A 24,707-nucleotide genomic window follows, 5' to 3' on the forward strand; every position below is an offset into this window, starting at 1 on the left:
TGCAGGAGGCGAAAGAGGCCGACGTTGTGGCCTTTGCGTCCCTAGTAGCCCGGCGCAGGATCCTACTCATGTGGAAGGAGGCGAAACCCCCCGGACTGGAGGCCTGGGTAAATGATATGGCGGGGTTCATTAAACTGGAGCAGATAAAGTTTGCCCTGAGAGAATCGGCTCAAGGGTTCACCAGGCGGTGGCAGCCATTTCTCGACTACCTAGGGGAATGTTAGAGGGAAGACAGATGACCAGCAGCAGCAACCCAGGGGGAAGGGGGGGGGGGAGGGGGAGGGGGGGGGGGGGGTTAGTTTAGTTTAGGTCAAAGATAAAGGGGTTTTGTTACTTGTGTATTGTTAAAAATTTCTGTATTGTTATTGTTGCGTTTGCTTTGTAAGAGGGGAAAAATTGTTCTTTGGGAAAAAATTTTCAATAAAACATATTTAAAAAAAAAAAAAGAATAGGTCGGGTCCGGGCCCTGTTTGCGCCATCGTGAAACGCGATGGTGTTCACGAAGGCGCGAACACTTGTCCTCAATATCGGAGAATCACCCCCATAGTTTGTTTTTGTTAGCTCTGGCTAACATATCTCAACATCCAGACAAATGTTTCAGTCTTTCTAAAATTTCATTTTTTCAAAGTCATATTTTCTTCTGTCTCCAAGGAAAGAATGGCAGTCAATAAGCCTGCCCACTGTTTCTTTCCCCTGTTCGAGCATTTTCTTCCACTGTTGCAAAAATACTTCTGAACTTGGAAAGGTTAGGCCGCTGCCTACTGTTATGGGTGAGGGTTTAGAAAACTCCAAAGTATATCATGGAGTGCACCTGACCTCTAACTGTTAATTGATTTTGGTTACGATGAGCACAAGAGCCTGTCTTTCAGGTGTTGTTCAACAGAGTTCTTGGATGCTTTTAATCAAAAAACAATTTTTACTCTACAAATTTAGTTAACATTTGCATAAACACACACAGTCAGCATTTTTATCAAGTGCAAACACAAAGACCCCACACAGCTACAGTAATCTATGTATAACCCTTAATGAACTCCCCCTTAACTGTTCCAATTCAATAACAAAATCCCATAAACCAAAAACCCCTGTTTACCAAAATAGCAGGTTTGAATTCCTTTGAGAAAACAGCTATCTCTTTTAAGTTAACATGTAGTCTGGAAACAGCTTTTAAAATGAAGATAGAGAAACACTTCTTTCAACCTGGGCAGCTCAAAACTAGTCCAAAACTCAAAGCAAAAGTTAAACCCACAGAGCCACAGCCCAGCTCCACCCACACAATGACATCACGGAAGCCATGTGATGAGACAAAAATATTTCTTAAAGGGACACTCCCACGACGTTACTCTGATGCTCGCAATGACTTGGCGGAGTGAAACAACACGGGCTGGATTCTCCGTTTCTCAGTCTGAAGTGCTGACACCGCCGGAGAATCCGTGCAGCATCACGTCAGAAAAATCGACACCACACATGCACCGATTCAGCTACTGGTGAGGGGCGAGCATGGAAAATGGTGCTGGAATGGCCGGGTCCGTGATGGACACTCGCAGGGCTAACAAGCTGCAGCCGCACTTAAACAATACATCCCCCACAGGGTATGCTGGAGCGTCCATGCAGCTGATGGGTCAGCTGGGGCCAGAAGACACCCAGGGCGCCAGGTTTATAGCAGCATGTACAGCCGAATATGCTGCCTTGCCGGCTGCGATAATGGTGTTGCGTACTCATCCACCCCGACCCCACTGCCCACCTCGTGGCCACCCCCCACTACTCGAAGCCCCCCCCCCCCCTCCTCGGCCAGTGGCACGACAGTCGGCAAAGTCTGGTGCTTCTGGACACTGCCCCCTCTCTCTCAGCAGTCACCACGGCAGGTTCGCGGTTTGTGAGAGCGTACGTGGACTGCGCCGTCGGGAACTCAGCCCATCGGAGGTGGAGAATCGCGGGTGGGCCCGCTAATGATATGCGAACGATGTTGCAACTATGCGTGGTGTGTGTCGCATTGACGCCATTTTCGGGGAGGCGGAGCATCGCGATTCGGCTTCAAGCCGGCAGCTGCCGCATTTTTGGCATCGGGAGCTATTGTCCGCCCGATCGCACGCCCCAATTGCGGTGTCGGCCACCGGAGAATCCCGCCAGCTGCGCTGGCATGGCAACAAACACAGCCTAATTTTAACAAGTAACCATTCACCAGAGGATAAATACTCACCTGGCCTGCCTGTTTCGAGGACATTGCCAAAACTGCTTTTGAACCAAACTCTCGGGTAGCGCCCTGGGCTCTTCACATTTTGCTCCCTCCCTGGTTGGCCTAGACCTGCCGCTTCCCCTCTGATTTCCTCCCTCCCTCTCCCGACATCCGCACACCCACAGTACAGGGAATCAGGATGCTGGACCACTCCCGACTATAGGATGGGCCATCGCATTGCAGCTCGGTTAAAATCAAATCTATTTCCATTGCGCAATATTTGTAACCAGTATTTTGAAGATCGTGTACGACAATTCCTTTTGTTTCTCAAAACCAAAAACCAGTGACCTTGACCATAGACCAAATAATGGCCAATGTTCGAATACAATCTCATGGTTCTGAAAATGATCACAAACATTTTTACATCAGTGACCATTGACCCGCACACCACAATCTATGGAGTTACTATACAATACAAAGCATTCCAGTCAATCTCCATCACCATCCCAATGTAACCCAAGTGGCCATCTACCTTTTTTAACTGGAACAGGGATGAAGTCATCATCTGGATAATCACGTTCCATTCCAATAAAGGTCAGCAGAGGAAAGTCTCCTTTTGGGGCTCGTAACATCCTTCGAGTAATACCAGCTGTCAGTCAGAAAAACAAGGCGCTCTACAACGGGCATAAACAGACTTTATACAGCGTCTTCGATTTTCAATCGCTAATGACACACATTTTTGTGCCATATTTTATGTGAATCAGGGCGGCATGTGGCACAGTGGTTAGCACTGGGACTGCGACGCTGAGGACCCGGGTTCGAATCCCAGCCCTGGGTCACTGCCCGTGTGGAGTTTGCACATTCTCCCCGTGTCTGCGTGGGTTTCACCCCCCCACAACCCAAAGATGCGCTGGTTAGGTGGATTAGCCACGCTAAATTGCCCCTTAATTGGGAAAAGAAAAATAATTGGCTACTCTAAATTTATGAAAAAACAAAATATTTTGTGTGAATTTTCCAGTTACGAGAGTTTTCTCTACTTCCTTCCTGCACTTTCCTCAGCTGAGGAAGCAAGAAAGGGACCTACTGCCTGGTCTAGGGAGGGAAGAGCCAGAGAATGGCACTAGGTGCCTGCCACCCCATCTTGCAACTCTGCCTATGTAATTACTTCCACCCTGTGCAAAGTAGCACTCTTGAACAGCACCCCACACCTTAAAACTCTATCCCCGCCACCATCGATGCACAGTAGCAGCAGTGTGTGCTACCTGCGTAAGATGCACTGCAGCAATTCAACAAGGCATGACAGTAGCACCTTCCAAACCCACAACCTCCAGCGTCAAGAAGGTCAAGGGCAGCAGACACATGGGAACACACGTTCCATCCAAGTCACTCACCATCCTGACTTGGAACTATGTCGCCATTCTTTCACTGTCGCTGGGTCAAACTCCTGCAACTCCTTCCTGAACTGAATCGCAGGTGTACCTACGCCACCGTTCAAGGAGGAGGCTCATCACCACCTTCTCAAGGGCAATTAGGGGTGTGGAGAAAATGCGAGCATTGCTAGAGCCACCAGAATCTCAGGAACGCATGAAAAAAGAACCAACACTTTTTGCCACAGCTGAGATTTGAGATTTCGTATCTAATAGACGATGTCAAGGACGATGGTAGCACTGGTGCACCATTAAGAATATGAGAGACTTCCAGCTCAGTGTAGTTAAGATTCTTACAATTGTGGGAGCCAGGGATAAACCAAAGGCAGCTATTCTCCTCCGTAGCATCCTCCATTGCAATCCAGAAACCCACGACGTGTCCAAGAGGTTCTGTGTGCAGGAAGGAGGCATCTTGATGAGGCATCACTGGAAACAGCAAAAACAAGGTTGATTGGAGATTAATCAGGGATGAATTTGCGACTGGACCAAAAACAGATAATTAACTTACACCTGCTGAGGCTAGGTCGTTCGGCCTGGAGGAGACATTTCCTCTGAAGGCTGGCAAACCCAACACTCACTATGTCACCAATGCTAATTCACATCCCTCCCACATCAAAGCAAAAGTGACAGAGGAGTAATAGTAACCAAGTTAATAATGAGGAAAAGACAAAATTATTGTAAAAGAATCAGTCACGGTTCCGGCGATGATCGCCACTGGAGATGTTATTCCTTTTACCATTGTCCAGTTACAAGAGCAAATGGAAGGGCAACCAGGCGGGATGAGGTGAACTGTTCTTATTGAGGGCCAGCACAGACAAGATGGCAGAATGGCCTCCTGCACTGCAGCCATTCAATGGTTCTGCGAACACAAGTTGGGGATCGAACACGATCTGTACTGGTTTGTGCAGCTCAGGTGTTCACTACGTTAGCGTGCTGAGCGATATCGGCAGAACCACAAAGGCAAGTTCCCGGAAAATTGTCTATTCTCAGGCTGCCATTAACCTGCAGCTCCAAACCATAAACCCACATAGAAACATTCATAGAAAATAGAAGCAGGAGGAGGCCATTCAGCCCGTCGAACCTGCTCCGCCATTCATTACGATCATGGCTGATCATCGAGTTCAATACCCTGATCCCCCCCCTTACCCCACATCCCTTGATCCCTTAGGCCGCAAGAGCTACATCTACGTCCTTCCAGAAATTACACAATGTTTTTGCCTCAACTACTTTCTGTGGTAGTGAATTCCACAGCTTCACCACTCTCTGGGTGAAGGAATTTCTCCTCACCTCAGTCCTGAAAGATTTACCCCTTATCCTCAAACTATGACCCCTAAGGGCGGCATGTGGCGCAGTGGTTTGCACTGGTACTACGGCGCCGAGGACCCGGGTTCGAATCCCGGCCCTGGGTCACTATCCGTGTGGAATTTGCACATTCTCCCCATGTCTGCGTGGGTTTCACCCCCACAACCCAAAGATGAGCAGGTTAGGTGCATTGGCCACGCTAAATTATCCCTTAATTGGAAAAAAAACTAATTGGGTACTCTAAATTTTTTTTAAAAACTATGACCCCTAGTTCTGGACTCGCCCACCATCGGGAACATTCTTTCTAAATCTACCCTGTCTAATCCTGTTAGAAATTTATAAGTTTCTATGAGATCCATTCTCACTCTTCTAAACTCCAATGAATATAATCCCAACCGGCTTAGTCTCTCCTCCTGTGACAGTCCCACCAACCCAGGAATCAGCCTGGTAAACCTTCGCTGCACTCCCCCCCATAGCAAGAACATCCTTCCTCAGATAAGGACACCAAAACTGCACACAACACTCCAGGTGTGGCCTCACCAATGCCCTGTACAATTGCAGTAAAACATCCTGATACCTATACTCAAATCGTCTCGCTATGAAGGCCAATGTGCAATTTGCCTTCTTCCCTGCCTGATGGACCTGCGGGCTAACTTTCAGTGACTAATGCACAAGGACCGTAAGGCCTCGCGGATTCTTCACCTCTCAATTTACACCCATTCAAATAATAATCAGCCTTCCTACTTTAGCGACCGAAGCGGTTAACCATGCATATGTCCTCTCACTCACTGTCCAAATCCCACTGAAGCATCCCTGCATCCTCACCACAGTTAAAACCCTCCTTAAAATACCGGCAATTGAAGTGGGAGTAGGACAAAATAAAAAATTGGAGCGGGAGTAGGCCATTTTGCCGCAGGAATCTGGGGCGGGATTCTCTGGTCCCCGGAGAATCGCCGCCAATCATGCGTGCACGGTCTACTAGATGCCGGTCGGGGTCCATTGGAAGGCCCGCGCGGCGATTCTCCAACGTCAACTGGCCAAGTTCCCGACGGCGTGGTTCTCTCATGGTCCCACCCGTCGGGAACTCGGCGTGGCGGCTGTGGACTCAGACCGTGGACACCCTGGTGGGGGGGCGGCGGGGACCTCCAGGACAGCCAGACGACCGATTGGGGGCCACCGATCCACGGGCACGTGCGATCCTGGGGGGGGGCTTGTCATCTTGGTGGCGGTCCGCGATGTGGGTCCGCCATGTCGCGCAGGGTGGCCGACGCAGACCGCCACCGGGCGCATGCGCGGAACCCCGACCGGAAGTGCAGGGCCCCATAATGGCAGCCAGGGCTGGGAGGAACACTCCGGGGCCCTGCTCGCCCCCTCCAGGTAAGTGAATCGCTCTGGACTTTCTCCAGGAAAGTCCGGAGTGATTCGCCCACGTTTCGTTCCCGGGCGTGGGGACATAGCCCCATTATTGGAGAATCCCGCCCCTGCTTTGCCATTCAAACGGACCATGATTGATCTGATTGTGGCTTTAACGCCACTTTCTTGTCATTTCCCCATAACCTTTGACCCTCTTGTACATAAAAATAAACATTGAGTAGGAGGGAAGTTTGTCAATACCTTCACCACCAATTCCAGGTTGCTGAAGAAGAAAAGACACAGTAACATGTTGTTAGCATTTTGTACAAGCTTACAGATTTCTCATTAAAACAAGAAAAATCCTCAAAATATCCTTAGACAAATTATTCAAGCTAATTACATGATAGTTAACATGGGCTTGAACGTGCGGGGGTGTATTGAGAGATACCTGGAGGTCAATGACGACGGCGAGGTCCCTGTGGGAGTGGTATGGGAAGCACTAAAAGCGGTGGTCAGAGGAGAGCTGATCTCCATTGGGGCCCACAAAAGGAAAACAGAGGCCAAGGAAAGGGAAAGATTACTGGGGGAGATTTTAAGGGTGGATAGGGAATTTGCAGAGACCCCGGAGGAGGAATTGTACAGGGAGAGGAGACGACTCCAGACGGAATTTGACCTTCTGACCACCAGAAAGGCGGAGGTACTGTGGAGGAAGGCACAGGGGAGGAGGTATGAATATGGGGAAAAGGCGAGTCGCCTGTTGGCTCATCAATTGCGAAAGAGGGCAGCAGCGAGGGAAATAGGAGGAATTAGAGACGAAAGGGGAGACACGGTGCGAAGGGCAGGAAAGATAAATGAGGTGTTCAAGACCTTCTATGAGGAACTGTATAGGTCTCAACCCCCAGAGGGAGAGGAGGGGATGCGGCAGTTCCTGGACCAATTGAGGTTCCCGAAAGTGGAGGAGCGGGGGGTGGTAGGCCTGGGGGCACCGATTGGGGTGGACGAGGTTATTAAGGGACTGGGAAGCATGCAAGCAGGGAAGGCCCCAGGACCAGACGGGTTCCCGGTGGAGTATTACAGAAAATATGTGGACTTGTTGGCCCCGTTGATGGTGAGGACGTTCAATGAGGCCAGGAAAGGGGGGACTCTACCCCCGACGATGTCGGAGGCGACGATATCGTTAATTTTGAAGAGGGATAAAGATCCGTTGCAGTGCGGGTCCTATAGACCCATTTCATTGTTGAACGTGGACGCCAAATTGTTGGCAAAGGTACTGGCATCGAGGATAGAGGACTGTGTCCCGGGGGTGGTGCACGAAGACCAGACAGGGTTCGTAAAAGGGAGACAACTGAATGTTAACGTGCGACGACTATTAGGGGTGATAATGATGCCCCCAGTGGAGGGGGAGGCAGAGATAGTGGCGGCAATGGACGCAGAGAAGGCATTTGATAGGGTGGAGTGGGAGTATTTATGGGAAGTGTTAAGGAGGTTTGGGTTTGGGAACGGGTTTATTAGCTGGGTTAGACTTCTTTATGGGGCTCCAACGGCAAGCGTAGTTACAGGTCGACATAGATCGGAGTATTTCCGACTATATAGGGGAACAAGACAGGGATGCCCGCTGTCTCCATTGTTGTTCGCGTTGGCAATTGAACCTCTGGCCATGGCGTTGAGAGACTCCAGGAAATGGAGAGGGGTGATTAGAGGGGGAGAAGAACACAGAGTCTCGTTATATGCGGATGACCTATTGTTATACGTGTCGGACCCAGCGGGGGGAATGATAGAGGTTATGCGAATTTTGAGGGGGTTCGGGGATTTCTCGGGGTATAGGCTAAACATGGGGAAGAGTGAATTATTTGTGATACATCCAGGGGACCAGAGTAGAGAGATAGAAGGCTTGCCTCTAAGGAAAGTGGAAAGAAACTTCCGATACCTGGGGATTCAGATCGCTAGGAGCTGGGGAACCTTGCACAGACTTAATCTGACACGGTTGGTAGAACAAATGGAGGAGGACTTCAAGAGGTGGGACATGCAGCCTCTATCGCTGGCGGGCAGGGTGCAAGCAATTAAGATGATGGTCCTCCCGAGGTTCTTATTTGTATTTCAATGTCTCCCTATACTAATCACTAAGACCTTTTTTAATAAAATAGACAGGAGCATCACGAGCTTCGTGTGGGCAGGGAAAGTTCCGAGAGTAAGGAGGGGGTTCCTTCAGCGTAGTAGGGACAGAGGAGGATTGGCACTACCGAACTTGGGCGATTACTATTGGGCCGCCAATGTGGCAATGATACGTAAATGGATGATGGAGGGTGAGGGAGCGGCGTGGGAAAGACTGGAGAGAAAGTCCTGTAAAGGGACGAGTTTAGAGGCGCTGGTGACGGCGCCGCTACCGATCTCACCTAAAAAGTTTACCACGAACCCGGTGGTGGCGGCAACATTGAATATCTGGGGACAGTGGAGGCGACAGAGAGGGGTGCGGGGAGCCCTGGTGGGGTCCCCAATCAGGAACAACCATAGGTTCGCCCCAGGAAGAATGGATGGAGGATTTCAGAGCTGGTTCCAGTTGGGAATTAGGAGGGTGGGAGATTTATTTATAGATGGGACTTTTGCGAGCTTGGGAGCATTGGAGGAAAAGTATAAGTTGCCCCGGGGAAATTTCTTGAGATATATGCAGGTGAGGGCATTTACTAGACAACAGGTGAGGGAATTTCCATTGCTCCCGACACAGGGGATACAGGACAGGGTGCTTTCAGGGGTGTGGGTCGGAGAGGGCAAGGTGTCAGAGATTTACCGAGAGATGAGGGAAGAGGGGGAGGAGTCGGTGGGCGAACTAAAAGGAAAGTGGGAAGAAGAACTAGGGGAGGAGATAGAGGAGGGTATGTGGGCTGATGCCCTAAGCAGGGTAAATTCCTCTTCCTCATGCGCCAGGCTTAGCCTGATTCAATTTAAGGTGCTACATAGAGCACACATAACGGGAGCAAGATTGAGCAGGTTCTTTGGAGTGGAGGACAAATGTGGGAGGTGTGGCGGGAGCCCGGCAAACCACGCACATATGTTTTGGGCATGCCCGGCACTGGAAGGGTATTGGAAGGGAGTGACGGGAGTGATTTCGCGGGTGGTGAAGGCCCGGGTCAAACCAGGCTGGGGGTTAGCTCTATTTGGAGTTGCGGAAGAGTCGGGAGTGCAGGAGGCGAAAGAGGCCGACGTTGTGGCCTTTGCGTCCCTAGTAGCCCGGCGCAGGATCCTACTCATGTGGAAGGAGGCAAAACCCCCCGGACTGGAGGCCTGGGTAAATGATATGGCGGGGTTCATTAAACTGGAGCAGATAAAGTTTGCCCTGAGAGGATCGGCTCAAGGGTTCACCAGGCGGTGGCAGCCATTTCTCGACTACCTAGGGGAACGTTAGAGGGAAGACAGATGACCAGCAGCAGCAACCCAGGGGGAGGCGGGGGGGGGGGGGGGGAGGGGGGGTTTAGTTTAGGTCAAAGATAAAGGGGTTTTGTTACTTGTGTATTGTTTAAAATTTCTGTATTGTTATTGTTGCGTTTGCTTTGTAAGAGGGGAAAAATTGTTGTTTGGGAAAAAATTTTCAATAAAACATTTATAAAAAAAAAAAAAAAAAAAACATGGGCTTGAACTGGTTCTGGAATCGGTGAGGGTTTCATGCAGAATTTGTGGTCGTAAAAGACCACACATGCTCCGCTGGCGCAGGCACTTAGCCGCTGAAACGGAGAATCCAACCCACGGTCCTTTGAGCCAGGGTTGCTTCCTAGCATCTCCCTGTCCTGTTATAACATCAACTCGGATCTTAACAGTGTCCATGACAGATACATGATAATCCCATGCAGGATTGACCACATTCATGTAAACCCAGGAGATGACAACCCAGCATGGCAAAGTATCTTACCAAAAGATCCATGATTGCATTAGTATTAAATGTTGGAGAGGGTTCAGGGCTCTGCAACTGAGCGACCACTGCAAAATTAAGAGCCAACTGACATAAGATAAGATAGAAAGCAGAGAATGTACAGTGCAGAAAGAGGCCATTCGGAACATCGAGTCTGCACCAGCCCACGGAAATATCACCCTCCCTAAGCCCACACCTCCATCCTATCCCCGTAACCCCATCTAACCTTTTTTGGACACTAAGGGCAATTTAGCATGGCCAATCAACCTGACCTGCACATTTTGGACTGGGAGGAAACCGGAGCACCCAGAGGAAACCCACGCAGACACGAGGAGAACATGCAGACTCCGCACAGACAGTGACCCAAGCCGGGAATCGAATCTGGGACCCTGGAGCTGTGAAGCAACTGTGCTAACCACTGTGCTACCGTGCTACCGATAAATGGAGGAGGAAAACCATTTGCTGTCCTCTGGTTTTCAGTATTTTACCAGGAAGTCCATTTGAGTAATCGGAGAGACAATAATGGTAATGTTACTGGATCAGTAATCCAGTAAATGTAATAATCAAATGGCTAACCAATATCCGGAGTCACATGTTTAAATCCCACCAAGGTAGCTCGGAAATTTTTTAATTCAATTAATAATGATCACAGACGAATCACAGTTCAGAATTCAGGCGGTCGGGTGGAATTCCTCAGCAGGTCAAATCCCGGGCGGTGAGTCCTGCGGGAGTAATGGGGCTGGCGGGTGGGTCGGGAGACCTCATAGGCCCCACACTCCAAACACGAATCTCGGATACAGCAGTTCAACCGGCGAAAACTGCTCGGGCTTTTCCCTGAGACAGGCCCGGGTGGGCGAAGAGAGCCCTGGCTTTGCTCCGCCTCCCATTCACTCTGATTGGCTGGAGGACCAGAAGCTCTTGTTAGATCACCCAGACCCGCCTCCTCTTCCTATTGGTCCGAACCTGCCGTTAATCAGTTCCCGGGCATTGTGACCTGGAGCGAACCCTTCACAATCATTATGTGGAGATGCCGGCGTTGGACTGGGGTGGGCACGGTGGGGGGTCTTGCGGCACCGGTGGGGGGGTCTTGCAGCGCCGGGTTGGGGTCCGGCGGGTTTGTATCGGGCACTGGCTTTCGGGGCGCTGCTCCTTCCTCGGGTGGGTGGGGGTGTGTGTTCCGGGGACATGTATGTAGACAAATCCAAAGATGCAGATATGGGGTTTGTGTGCATGTTTCTGGGGCATGCCTCAGGTTAACGGGCACCATCCTGCTTCAGACACTGGGGGATGGTTCACATCAGAGGATGGGGGAGGGAAGATAATAAATAAGAGCTTACACTTTGCACTCAAATCAATGAGGACCCTGGTCTCTGGCAAGGAAGGAGACCCTGGCAAGTGGGCGGGGAGGGTTCACAAACCCTCTGGAGGCCCCAAATCCTCAATAAGACCCATTGATTTTGTCAGTCGGCAGGCAGGAGCTGGAGAACTGAACCCAGGCAGAGGAGAGGGAGGGAGAAAACTGGGAGTGGAGGAAATAAATGGGAATGCAGATGGTGAGATGGGTTTGGATTTCAGCCAAGGGAGAGTGTGTGGGACTCGGATTTCCAGCTTTGGGGGAACAAGAGAGGAAACAAATTTTTAAAAATAATGATCTCGGACTACTGGGTTATCGTACAAGTCCATCTGACTCACTAATAACCTTCAGGGTGGTTCCGGATTGGTCTTTTGTGAGAAAGGGCCGAGGTAAAATGCTAAAATCCTCCTCTTTTTCATGGCGGTTGGAGTGGGCTGGCATGGGGCCTGCTTGGGGCTGGCGCAGTTCTGCTGAGCAGGTTCTTGCCTTGGCAGTGCTGCATGCATCGGATGGAGATGTTGCTTTGACTGAAGGATTTCGGCTCAACAGAGCTCACTTTGAGTGATGAGAAGCATGAAAGGGTCCTTGCACTCGAACAAACACTGTCCTTGGTAAGGGGCCGTCTTTGTGTCGTCGAAATCCTGCTGTATGGTGTGTCGGTTATCCTGATGGATTCGGGAGATGGGCCCCTGGCAGGGAGTCCACCTAAGCCCGGTCCCTGGCGAGAGATGGGAGATGAGTCTCCGGTTGGGTTTGAGGGTTGGCTGCCTGTGGTAGTCTGTGTAGAGGTATTACGGCACCTGGTAATGCTGGAACACCATTGGTAGATATTGTATGTTTCCTATTGGTCAAGCTGTATGGTAGCTCCGCCCTGCAAGGTGGGGTATAAGAGCTCGAGCCGCCCCAGCAGCCTTCTTCCTGTACCTGAGCTGCTGGGGGAAACATCTAGCTTATTAAAGCCTTCAGTTGGACTACAACCTCGCTTTAGTGGTCATTGATCGTGCATCAATTTAATAAGCTAGATTTAAAAGGATGGAGCTCCAAATCAAGCCGCATTGTCTGCAACTCAGCCCCCATGCGGCAAACTCAGCGGCAATCTTCAAGCACTGGCTGGCGTGTTTTAACGGATATCTCGGAACGGCCGAAAACACACACGGGAGAACAGAAATTGCAATTCCTGCACTCGAGGGTGAGCCCGGAAATTTACACCCTCATCGAGGAAGCGGGCGACTTTGATGCAGCAATGGAGCTGCTAAAAGGACATTAGATTCGCCTGGTAAACCAGGTCTACGCCGACATCTGCTAGCAACGAGGCGACAAATCCCTGGGGAATCGCTGGAAGAATTCTACCGTGCGCTCCTGGTGTTGGGGAGAAACTGCAGCTGCCCGCAAGGTTCGGCGAGCGACCACACAGAACTCTTGATCCTGGACGCTTTCGTTACAGGTATGCTGTCCTCCCAAATCTGCCAGCAATTGCTGGAGAAAGACACCCTAGGCCTCAAGGAGGCTCGGGCCCTTGCAGGCTCCCTGGATGCGGCCTCCCGAAACGCCCGCGCTTACATCTCCGACCGCGCGGCAGCCCCCTGGGCAGCGTGGCACCCCTCCACAGCCGACCCCGAGATATCTCCCATCCCCCCACAAGCTTGTGCTGCAAGGCGGCCTGGCAATCCCGGGGGGCCCCACTGCTACTTTTGCTGCCCGGCCCGCGCATCCACCTGCAAGGGATGCGGTAAAAAGGGTGGTATGCCAGGCCCGGGCGGTCTCTGCGGTCTCCGGTGGCGAATGCCCTCTCCACGGTCCCCGTGTGGCCAGCAGGCGCTGCCATCTTCCTTCTCCAGGGCCACGTGCGGCCCCCGGGCGCTGCCAACTTGTCCCGCGGACGCCACGTGCAATAGATGGGCACCGCCATTTTGTGCACCCCAAGCCATGTGCGACCAATGGGTGCCGCCATCTTGGATGGACTCCCAGGACCCCAGCTCGGCTGACCACACACCGCCCAAAGAGAACACTCAACTGCTGCCGCGATTAGCCTCGGTGACCCTGGACCAGTCCCGGCCTCGAACACTCTCAACTGCTACAACAACAGCACTAATCAGCAGGCACGAGACGTCCTGCTTAATCGATTCTGGGATCACGGAGAGCTTCATACACCCCGACACGGTAAGGCGCTGTTCTCTCCTCGTCCACCCCATTAATCAAAACATCTCCCTGGCCTCCGGTTCCCACTCAGTAGAGATAAAAGGGTTTTGTGTAGCAAACCTCACAGTCCAGGGAAGGGAGTTTAAAAATTACCGGCTCTACGTCCTTTCCTCCCTCTGCGCGGCCACACTCCTAGGTTTAGACTTCCAGTGCAATCTCCAAAGTCTAACTTTCAAATTCGGCGGCCCTATACCCCCTCTCACTGTCTGCAGCCTCGCGACCCTCAAGGTCGATCCGCCTTCCCTGTTTGCAAACCTCACCCCAGATTGCAAACCCGTCACCACCAGGAGCAGACGGTACAGTGCCCAGGATCGGAAGGAGTCATTGAAGCTAGCAACAGTCCCTGGAGAGCTCAAGTAGTGGTGGTAAAGACCGGGGAGAAGCATAGGATGGTCATCGACTACAGTCAGACCATCAACAGGTTTACGCAGCTGGACGCGTACCCTCTCTCCCGCATATCCGACCTGGTAAACAGGATTGCGCATTATAAGGTCTTCTCCACAGTGGATCTTAAGTTCGCCTACCACCAGCTCCCCATCCGCACTAGTGACCGCAAGTACACTGCCTTCGAGGTAGATGGGTGGCTCTACCACTTCTTAAGGGTTCCCTTCGGTGTCACTAACGGGGTCTCGGTCTTCTATTGTGAGATGGACCGAATGGTTGACCGGTACGATTTACGGGCAACATTCCCGTATCTTGATAATGTCACCATCTGCGGCCACGACCAGCAGGACCACGACACCAACCTCCGAAAATTCCTCCAGACCGCAAAGATCCTTAACCTTACATATAACAAGGATAAATGCGTGTTCAGCACCGACCACCTAGCCAACTTCGGCTACGTAGTGCGAAATGGAGTTATAGGCCCCGACCCTGAACGCATGCGCCCCCTTATGCAGTTCCCCCTCCCTCACTGCTCCAAGGCCCTGAAGCACTGTCTAGGGTTTTTCTCTTACTATGCCCAGTGGGTCCCCTGATCCAATCCACAGCTTTTCCCCTGTCGATAGAGGTACGCCAGGCCTTCAGCCGCATCAAAGCAGACATTGCAAAGGCCACGATGCACGCCATCGACGAGTCCCTCCCCTTCCAGGTCGCGAGCCACGCGTCTGAAGTAGCTCTGGCGGTCACCCTCAACCAAGCGGGCAGACCTGTGGCCTTCCTCTCACGTACCCTCCATGCTTCCGAAATCCGCCACTCCTCAGTCGAAAAGGAGGCCCAGGCCATAGTAGAAGCTGTGCGACATTGGAGGCATTACCAGGCCGGCAGGAGATTCACTCTCCTCACTGACCAACGGTCGGTTGCTTTCATGTTCGATAATGCACAGCGGGGCAAGATAAAAAACGATAAGATCTTGCGGTGGAGGATCGAACTCTCCACCTACAACTACGAGATCTTGTATCTTCCCAGGAAGCTAAACGAGCCTCCTGATGCCCTGTCCCGCAGCACATGTGCCAACGCACAAGTGGACCGCCTCCGAGCCCTCCACGAGGACCTCTGTCACCCGGGGTCACTCGCTTTTTCCACTTCATCAAGACCCGCAACCTGCCCTACTCCATCGAGGAGGTCAGGACAGCCACCAGGGACTGTCAAATCTGCACGGAGTGCAAACCGCACCTGATAAAGGCTTCCCGTCCCTTTGAACGCCTCAGTATGGACTTCAAAGGCCCCCTCCCCTCCACCGACTGCAACACGTACGTCCTGAATGTGCTTGACGAGTACTCCCGGTTCCCATTCGCCATCCCCTGCCCCGACATGACCACAACCACCATCATCAAGGCCCTCCATAGCATCTTTACGCTGTTCGAGTTCCCCGCTTACATACATAGTGAAAGGGGGTCATAGAATCATAGAATCATAGAAGTTTACAGCATGGAAACAGGCCCTTCGGCCCAACCAGTCCATGCCGCCCAGTTTTTACCATTAAGCTAATCCCAGTTGCCCGCACTTGGCCCATAACCCTCTATACCCATCTTACCCATGTAACTATCTAAATGCTTTTTAAAAGACACAATTGTACCCGCCTCTACTACTACCTCTGGCAGCCCATTCCAGACACTCACTACCCTCTGAGTGAAGAAATTGCCCCTCTGGGCCCTTCTGAATCTCTCCCCTCTCACCTTAAACCTATGCCCTCTAGTTTTAGACTCCCCTACCTTTGGGAAAAGATGTTGACTATCTACCTTATCTATGCCCCTCATTATTTTATAGACCTCTATAAGATCACCCCTAAGCCTCCTACGCTCCAGGGAAAAAAGTCCCAGTCTATCCAACCTCTCCTTATAACTCAAACCATCAAGTCCCGGCAACATCCTAGTAAATCTTTTCTGCACTCTTTCTAGTTTAATAATATCCTTTCTATAATAGGGTGACCAGAACTGCACACAGTATTCCAAGTGTGGCCGTACCAATGTCTTGTACAACTTCAACAAGACATCCCAACTCCTGTATTCAATGTTCTGACCAATGAAACCAAGCATGCCGAATACCTTCTTCACCACCCTGTCCACCTGCGACTCCACCTTCAAGGAGCTATGAACCTGTACTCCTAGATCTCTTTGTTCTCTAACTCTCCCCAACGCCATACCATTAACTGAGTAGGTCCTGGCCTGATTCGATCTGCCAAAATGCATCACCTCACATTTATCTAAATTAAACTCCATCTGCCATTCGTCGGCCCACTGGCCTAATTGATCAAGATCCCGTTGCAATCCTAGATAACCTTCTTCACTATCCACTGTGCCACCAATCTTGGTGTCATCTGCAAACTTACTAACCATGCCTCCTAAATTCTCATCCAAATCATTAATATAAATCACAAATAACAGTGGACCCAGCACCGATCCCTGAGGCACACCACTGGTCACAGGCCTCCAGTTTGAAAAACAACCCTCTACAACCACCCTCTGCCTTCTGTCGTCCAGCCAATTTTGAATCCAATTGGCAACCTCACCCTGGATCCCGTGAGCTTTAACCTTCTGCAACAACCTACCATGCGGTACCTTGTCAAAGGCTTTGCTAAAGTCCATGTAGACAACATCTACTGCACTGCCCTCATCTACCTTCTTGGTCACCCCCTCAAAAAACTCAATCAAATTTGTGAGACATGATTTTCCACGCACAAAGCCATGCTGACTGCCCCGAATCAGTCCTTGCCTCTCTAAATGCTTGTAGATCCTGTCTCTCAGAATACCTTCTAGCAACTTACCTACTACAGATGTTAGGCTCACCGGTCTGTAGTTCCCAGGCTTTCCCCTGCTGCCCTTCTTAAACAAGGGCACAACATTCGCCACTCTCCAATCTTCAGGCACCTCACCTGTGGCTGCCGATGATTCAAATATCTCGGTTAGGGGACCCGCAATTTCCTCCCTAGCCTCCCACAACATCCTGGGATACATTTCATTAGGTCTTGGGGATTTATCTACCTTGATGCGCTTTAAGACTTCCAGCACCTCCTCCTTTATGAGCGACGAACTGCGTCAATTTCTGCTCAGCAAGGGCATTGCCTCGAGCAGGACGACCAGTTACAACCCCTGGGGTAATGGACAGGTAGAGAGGGAGAACGGAACGGTCTGGAAGACCGTCCTACTGGCCCTACGGTCCAGGAATCTCCCAGTCTCCCGCTGGCAGGAAGTCCTCCGGGATGCCCTCCACTCCATCCGGTCACTGCTTTGTACCACGACCAACCAAACACCTCACGAACGTCTCCTTGTCTTCCCCGGGAAGTCCTCCTCTGGGACCTCGCTCCCAACCTGGCTGGCAGCTCCCGGACCCATCCTGCTCCGAAAACACGTGTGGGCGCACATATCGGACCCTTTGGTCGAGAGGGTCCATCTTCTCCACGCTAACCCCCAGGGAGTACCCCGACGGCTGGCAAGATCCCTACGAGACCTGGCGCCCACCGGATCCCCACGCACACCCCAGCCACCAGTCCCACCCTTCCTCCCACCGGTGCACCTTACAGCCGCCCCCTTCCCAGGAGGATCGGTCCTTCCGGCGGCCCCGTCTAGGCCCGCCCCCGCCCGCCGACACACCCCGCAGACGCTCCCTTCCCAGGTCAACCGGCTTCCCCACCAGCGCCGTCTAGGGATGTTGAAGCTGCCACAGAGATCGAGGCCACGCTCCCAGAGTCACGGATGCCCGAGCCTCCACTGACGTCACCACCAGAGCTTCGACGATCACAGAGGACAACTAGGGCCCCCAATCGACTGATCGCTTCATTTTAAAGTGTATATAGTTAATTGTGAATCTGTAAATAGTTATGACAATAAGACAAAACGCTGTACGGATGTATTACGGTACCTCCATAACTATCATTTCTACCACGTTACCATGTTGTAATATAAAGCCACCACACCCGCCGGACTCTTTTTTAACAGGGGGTGAATGTGGTAGTCTGTGTAGAGGTATTACGGCACCTGGTAATGCTGGAACACCATTGGTAGATATTGTATGTTTCCTATTGGTCACGCTGTATGGTCGCTCCGCCCTACAAGGCGGGGTATAAGAGCTTGTGCCGCCCCAGCAGCCTTCTTTCTGTTTCTGAGCTGCTGGGGGAAACATCTAGCTTATTAAAGCCTTCAGTTGGACTACAACCTCGCTTTAGTGGTCATTGATCGTGCCTCACTGCCATGCTTTGGTGATCTTGATTTGAAGGCTGGGTGCATCAGATTTGACGGAGCACAACATATCCTATATGTGAGACCAGGGATTGGCAGGGCCCATCGATCACTGGTCCTATATCATCCTACTCTCGATGCTCGTTGTGAGGCGCTGGAGATGGCTGAGCATCAAGTCATTCCCCCACCCCCGGCCGGGGCCTAGGCTGTGAACCACCTGGGCATCGGAGAGACGGCATGGTAGAAGTGATGGCATCTCGCACTTTGATCGATGGAATCCCAGAGAGATTGTGGAGAGTGCTCATTAATCTGCCTTATCCTTTGCCTTCTGTGGATGACATCTTTATCCTGCATCTACCCTGTGGTTCTTCAAGAATCCTGATCGAGGAGGCAGGTTGCTCGCCACAGTGGCACAGTAGTTAGCGTTCAAATCTGGCCGAGGGTGACTGTCTGTGTGGAGTTTGCACATTCTCCCCATGTCTGCGCGGGTTTCCTCCAGGTGCTCCAGGATGTGCAAGTTAGGCGTATTAGCCATGCATAAATTGTCCCTCAGTGTCCAAAGATTTGGTGGGTTTACGGGGATAGGGTGGGGGAGTGGGACTAGCTAGGCTGTGCTTTCGGAGGGTCAGTGCTGACTCAATGGGCCAAATAGCCTTCTTCCACACTGTTGGAATTCTATGATTCAAAACCTTTCCACGGCAGCGGTCACTGAGTTAGGCTGGGTTTCTCTCTGGGATTCTCTTCTTTTCTTCTCTTCATTCAGATGAGCCCTGTGTTAATGTTTATCCTGATCTTTTCCAGTATTTTGGAGGTGGGGGGGGGGTCCGTATTTGTACAGGAGAGGAGGGAATCAGCCCTCCCTCCCAGGGCACTTAATTATTTGGTGTCTTGACGATTCCTCTTCTTCTTAGACGGGAGCCCACCCCTCTGGGCTGGGGTTGGAATAATCATCCTCTTGTGATGCATTGCTATGGATGGGGTTGGAAAGCTACAGGCTCAACTGGAGTGCAGTTTTTTGGGGTGTGTGCTGGAGGTCCTGGGGTATAGTTATTTATGTCTTGGTTGCTGCTGGTCTTGGCCAGGTCCAATGTTGTGGCTGTTATCCTGCCAACCCTAGGAGGGTCCCTCTCCGAGAGAGTGGGGAGGGGCTTCTAGGAAGGTTGGGTTTTGTTTTCTTGTCTCTTTAGTGCACAGGGGCCTGGGGATGGGTTGAGGTCTGTACCTTGGTGCATATCTTGTGGTTCTCCCTAGCGAGTGGGGTGGGGGTGGTGGGGGTGGGTGGGGGGGGGGGGGGGGGGCGGTGGGGCGGGGTGCAACCTTTTGCTGATTGAATGACCTGTTCTCCTCTTAACTGGTGGTCTCATTTGGTGAGATAGCCCGGGTAGATCTTTATTTTTTGTTCGTCTTTCCCACCTTGGGGAGTCCCTGTGGGCCTGGCCATAAACCGAACATGCAGTTACTGTTACCGGTCATCTCTTCCTCTCCTCTTGCTATAGTCGTGGCTCTGCCTTGGGCTAGGTTTGGGGGTTCCGTTGCATGATGTAGTATGTATGCAACTCCCCATTGAGCTGATGTTTCCGTGCATTTTCTTACGTTTTTGCAGTGGTGGGTATAACCCATCCTTTCCTGGCTCCTACATGGGTGCAGGTGGTCTGGAGTATGGAAAGAGAAGGCTGTGTGGAGCCATTGGTGCCATTGGCACTGCTGGAGTTGAGGGGGGTGTATGTTGTCGTGCATCCAGTCATGGCACAGGAAGATTTTCACGCTTTTCTGTGATGACTGAAGGGCTGTGCGGCGGGAGAGGGTGTGCGCTATTTTGTCTTGCCCTCACGTTTTCCTGATCCTATCTTATTCCTCCCTCGATCTCCGGTTGGGGCGACGTGGGTGTCTAGTTTTGTCTAATGATGGTATTAAGCCAATTGTGATGTTGTTCTCCTGTTCCACGCTCATGTGTGGTAAGCCATTTCTGGGGGGAGTTCCCTCCCTTGCTTTGGGTGCTGCATTATTTTGTATCTTTGTTGTGTTATTTTATAAAAGGTAAAATCTCAATAAACATATTTTTTTAAAGTTCTGACGGGGATGGGTGCAGGGATGTTGTTTCATCTGGCTGGGGCGGGGGGGGGGCATGGTTCTAGAACAAGGGGTCACGGCCTCAGGATACGGGGTGGGCTATTTTGGACTGAGATGAGGGGAAATTTCTTCGCTCAGTTGATGGTGAGCCTGTGGAATTCTATCCCACAGAGGCTGTGGAGGCCAAATCACTGAATATATTTAAGAAGGAAATAGATAGATTTCTAGTCTAAAGGCATCAAAGGGATTGGGGAGAGCGCTAGAGTATGTTGTTGAGATAGAGGATCCGCCATGATCATATTGAATGATGGAGTAGGCTCGAATGGTCGAATGGCCTTGTGGTGAATGTATTCACCTAAGTATGAACTGTCTGTATAGTGCTGTGACCTATGACCTGGAAATGATAATACGGTCTACTTCCAGGTACTGTACTGGAACCCCGGTGGGCTCCGCCCTCACCGGGGGGATATATAGACCGGCCACCTGTGGGTGGCACTCATTTGTACAGCAGATACTGGCAGGCGAGTCCCTGGATAATAAAGCCTAATGTTCACTCGTTCTCACAGTCTCACAGTGAATTGACAGTACAACAGGCCACCTCCTCCTAGCTTCAATGTTTCTGTCCGCTCCACTTGTTATCTCCACCAACCGCTCCAATAAATTTACCAAACATAATTTCCCTTTCCTAAAAGCCACTGGTAATGAAAACAGGGAAACAGTCTTCTCACGTACCTTGAAGATGTACATGCTCTGTAAAATGACAGGCTGCTTTAGCTCCAACATCTGTGCTACTTCCTGTCAAGAGAGAGATATGTGTTTCACAATGGATATATACTTCTTAGCCATTCTTTAGATCTGTCAGATCTGCATCATTCCCCGAGTAATGAGGGTAGCCAAGCTGCCTGCTCTCAAGCCTCTTCTTAAATTCATTCAATTAGCACCCAAGCAACAGGGACTCTTTGCTGGTTTTTCCCTTCTCTCCAATGGAGGAACACATGGGTTTAAAAATCAACACAATCTAGGAACGTGGAAGATTTTCACTCTATGAGGCTGATCATCAATCAGCATCAGAGCACAGATTAAAGGCTAGAAATATCTCACGCCTTTTCAGCTTTTAAAAGGTGGCGTGAAGGGGCAGCACGGTGCCACAGTGGTTAGCATTGTTGCCTACGGCGCTGAGGGCCCGGGTTCGAATCCCGGCCCCGGGTTACTGTCCGTGTGGAGTTTGCACATTCTCCCCGTGTCTGCGTGGGTTTCGCCCCTACAACCCAAAAGATGTGCAGGATAGGTGGATTGGCCACGATAAATTGCCCCTTAATTGGAAAAAATAATTGGATACTCTAAATTTTTAAAAAAGGATGGCATGAAGAAGGTATCTTGCATGATGTAGTATGTAGGGGGCATAGAAAATAGTGAAGGGCATAGAGAAAATAAACTGAGATAATTAAGGTAAACGGGGAATAGGACAAGGGGATCAGGTTCAAACTCGTAAAAGTCAGGAAGCTTTGATGCAATGACCCATCCACAGAATGAAGTGCAAGTGTACAGTGGGGACAAAAACTAGAATCATTTTGGTGTAATGGGGGTTGCCAGGAATATTTTGAAGTGGATTATCTAGAATGGAGCAAACTGCCTTCATTGTCCGTACTTACTTTGTGGATGCCTGTCCTGAAGACACAGCGTAAGTCAAGGATGTGCCATGTAGTCAATCAAAACCACAAACTTAGGTCGGCACGGCGGCACAGTGGTTAGCACTGCTGCCTCACAGCACCGCGGTCCCAGGTTCGATTCCTGGCTTGGGTCACTGGCTGTGCGGAGTCTGCCCGTTCTCCCCATGTCTGCGTGGGTTTCCTCCGGGTGCTCCGTTTTCCTCCCTCAGTCCAAAGATGTGCGGGTTAGGTGGATTGGTCATGCAAAATTGTCCCGTTGTGTCCCAAAGTTAGGTGGGGTTGCTGGGTTATGGGAAAGGGTGGAGGTGTGGGCTTAGGTAGGGTGCTCTTTCAGGGACTGGTGTAGACTCGATGGGCATAATGACCTCCTTCTGCAATGTAAATTCTATGATCTATGAACTAGGGGACACAGTTGAAAAATAAGGGGTCTCCCGCTTAAGACACAGATGAGAAGATTCTTTTACTCTCAGAAGGTCGTGAATCTTTGGAACTCTCTTCACCGAGGCGCAGATCATTGAATAATTTTAAGGCAGAGGTAGATAGATTCTTGACTAACAATGGAGTCAAAGGTTACCAGAAATAGGCAGAATGTGGAGTTGAGGCCACAATCAGATCAGCCCATGATCTTATTGAATGGCAGAGAAGGCTTGAGGGGCCGAATGGCCTACTCCTGCACCTAATCCGTAGCTTCGCACAAAGGAGGGGCAGGTGACAGAAATGGAGATGGGCCACCTTGATGATAGAGAGGATTATGGGGTCAGAAGTTCATCTCAGGGCCAAATACTGGACTGAGGTTACAAATGGTCTGGTTCAGCCTCAAAGAGTAGCCAGAAGGGGGATGAAATAGGTGGCCCAGGAATGGCAATTATACAATGAATTGGCTCTCGCCAATATTTAACTGGAAGTCATTTGGATGATGTACTTGAAAGAAACTGTCTGACGGGATGGGGATGGGAATATGTCACTGAAATTGAGTTCAGCAAAAAGTTTTATTAATTTCTGCCTGGTCCCCGGCCAATTTGAAATCACCAGAATTGTTACGGTGCAGAGGGAGGAGATTCGGCCCACCATGGCTGCACTGGCCCTCCAAGCGAGCCTTTTCAGTCTGATGTAACATGATCATCTCCATCAGGCACCAGTGCTGCACAAGTTCCCATACTTCAGGTCATGGACTTCAGGAAGCAAAGTACTGTACACACCCCTGTCAGCATCAACGGGGCCGAGGTGGAGATGGTTAGCTGTTTCAAATTCCTAGGGGTGCACATCTCCAAAAATCTGTCCTGGTCCACCCACGTCGACGCTACCACCAAGAAATCACAACAGCGCCTATACTTCCTCAGGAAACTAAGGAAATTCGGCATGTCCACATTAACCCTTACCAACTTTTACAGATGTACCATAGGAAAACATCCTGTCTGGCAGTATCACAGCCTGGTATGGCAACTGCTCGGCCCAAGACCGCAAGAAACTTCAGAGAGTCGTGAACGCCGCCCAGTCCATCACACAGACCTGCCTCCCATCCATTGACTCCATCTACACCACCCGCTGCCTGGGGAAAGCGGGCAGCATAATCAAAGACCCCTCCCACCCGGCTTACTCACTCTTCCAACTTCTTCCATCGGGCAGGAGATACAAAAGTCTGAGAAACCGCACGGACAGACTCAAAAACAGCTTCTTCCCCGCTGTTACCAGACTCCTAAACGACCCTCTTATGGACTGACCTCATTAACACTACACCCTGTATGCTTCATCTGATGCCGGTGTTTATGTAGTTACATTGTGTAACTTGTGTCGCCCTATTATGTATTTTCTTTTCTTTTCATGTACTTAATGATCTGTTGAGCTGCTCGCAGAAAAATACTTTTCACTGTACCTGGGTACACGTGACAATAAACAAATCCAATCCAATCCAAATTCAATATGCCAGTGGTTGCACAGACAGTCCATTATCATACACTCAAGAAATACCCACCTGCACCTTGCGTGAATGTGTGAGATTTTTGAATGTAGGTTCCAAAGCGTGAAGAGCTGCAGAGAAGATTCACATTACAAGTGAGTGTCTTGAGCAAAAGAGAACCCTGCATAAAATGAAACACTAAGTGGGGCTCACTCGGGGGACAGTCTGAGCGTTAATGGCCCGACAGTCCGACTTATTTTAATTATAATACAAGGTCCCGGCTGACATAAGGTGCTTCAGGAAATGTTCTTTTTTTCAAACTTTTCTAAAAAGCAGAGTCTTACCAGAATTGTGAAAAAAGTAAAGGTGAGTGATTTATTGGGGAAAATATTGAAACATTCCAACCCAATATTTCTTTTTTTTTAAATAAATTTAGAGTACCCAATTCATTTTCTCCAATTAAGGGGCAATTTAGTGTGGCCAATCCACCTAGCCTGCACATCTTTGGGTTGTGGGGGCAAAACCCACGGGGAGAATGTGCAAACTCCACACGGACAGTGACCCAGAGCCGGGATCGAACCTGGGACCTCGGCGCCGTGAGGCAGCAGGGCTAACCCACTGCGCCACCGTGCTGCCCTCTATCCAATATTTCTAACTGACATGATAGACCATTATTGAAAATACAGAACTCGGGCGGCGTGGTGACGCAGTGGTTAGCACTGCTGCCTCACGGCACTGAGGACCC

At 50.6% G+C, this 24,707-nt stretch overlaps 1 protein-coding gene across 2 annotated transcripts in view; it reads right to left on the reverse strand.

Annotated features, from left to right (window-relative positions):
* The window catches only part of phyhd1 (phytanoyl-CoA dioxygenase domain containing 1), a 57,950-nt gene that overhangs the window by 12,222 nt on the left and 21,021 nt on the right, over positions 1-24,707 (reverse strand). Inside the window, exons 5-9 of one of the 2 annotated variants that reach the window (XM_072488624.1) lie at positions 24,038-24,093; positions 21,128-21,190; positions 6,517-6,538; positions 3,898-4,026; positions 2,706-2,822 (exon numbers count right to left, since the gene is read on the reverse strand). In XM_072488624.1, coding sequence (XP_072344725.1) covers positions 2,706-2,822; positions 3,898-4,026; positions 6,517-6,538; positions 21,128-21,190; positions 24,038-24,093 — 387 coding nt within the window. The remainder of the gene's footprint in view (positions 1-2,705; positions 2,823-3,897; positions 4,027-6,516; positions 6,539-21,127; positions 21,191-24,037; positions 24,094-24,707) is intronic. The other variant, XM_072488626.1, reaches the window with a different exon arrangement.

The sequence above is a fragment of the Scyliorhinus torazame genome, chromosome 22 (genome assembly GCF_047496885.1).
Source record: "Scyliorhinus torazame isolate Kashiwa2021f chromosome 22, sScyTor2.1, whole genome shotgun sequence".
NCBI classification, from domain to species: domain Eukaryota; kingdom Metazoa; phylum Chordata; class Chondrichthyes; order Carcharhiniformes; family Scyliorhinidae; genus Scyliorhinus; species Scyliorhinus torazame.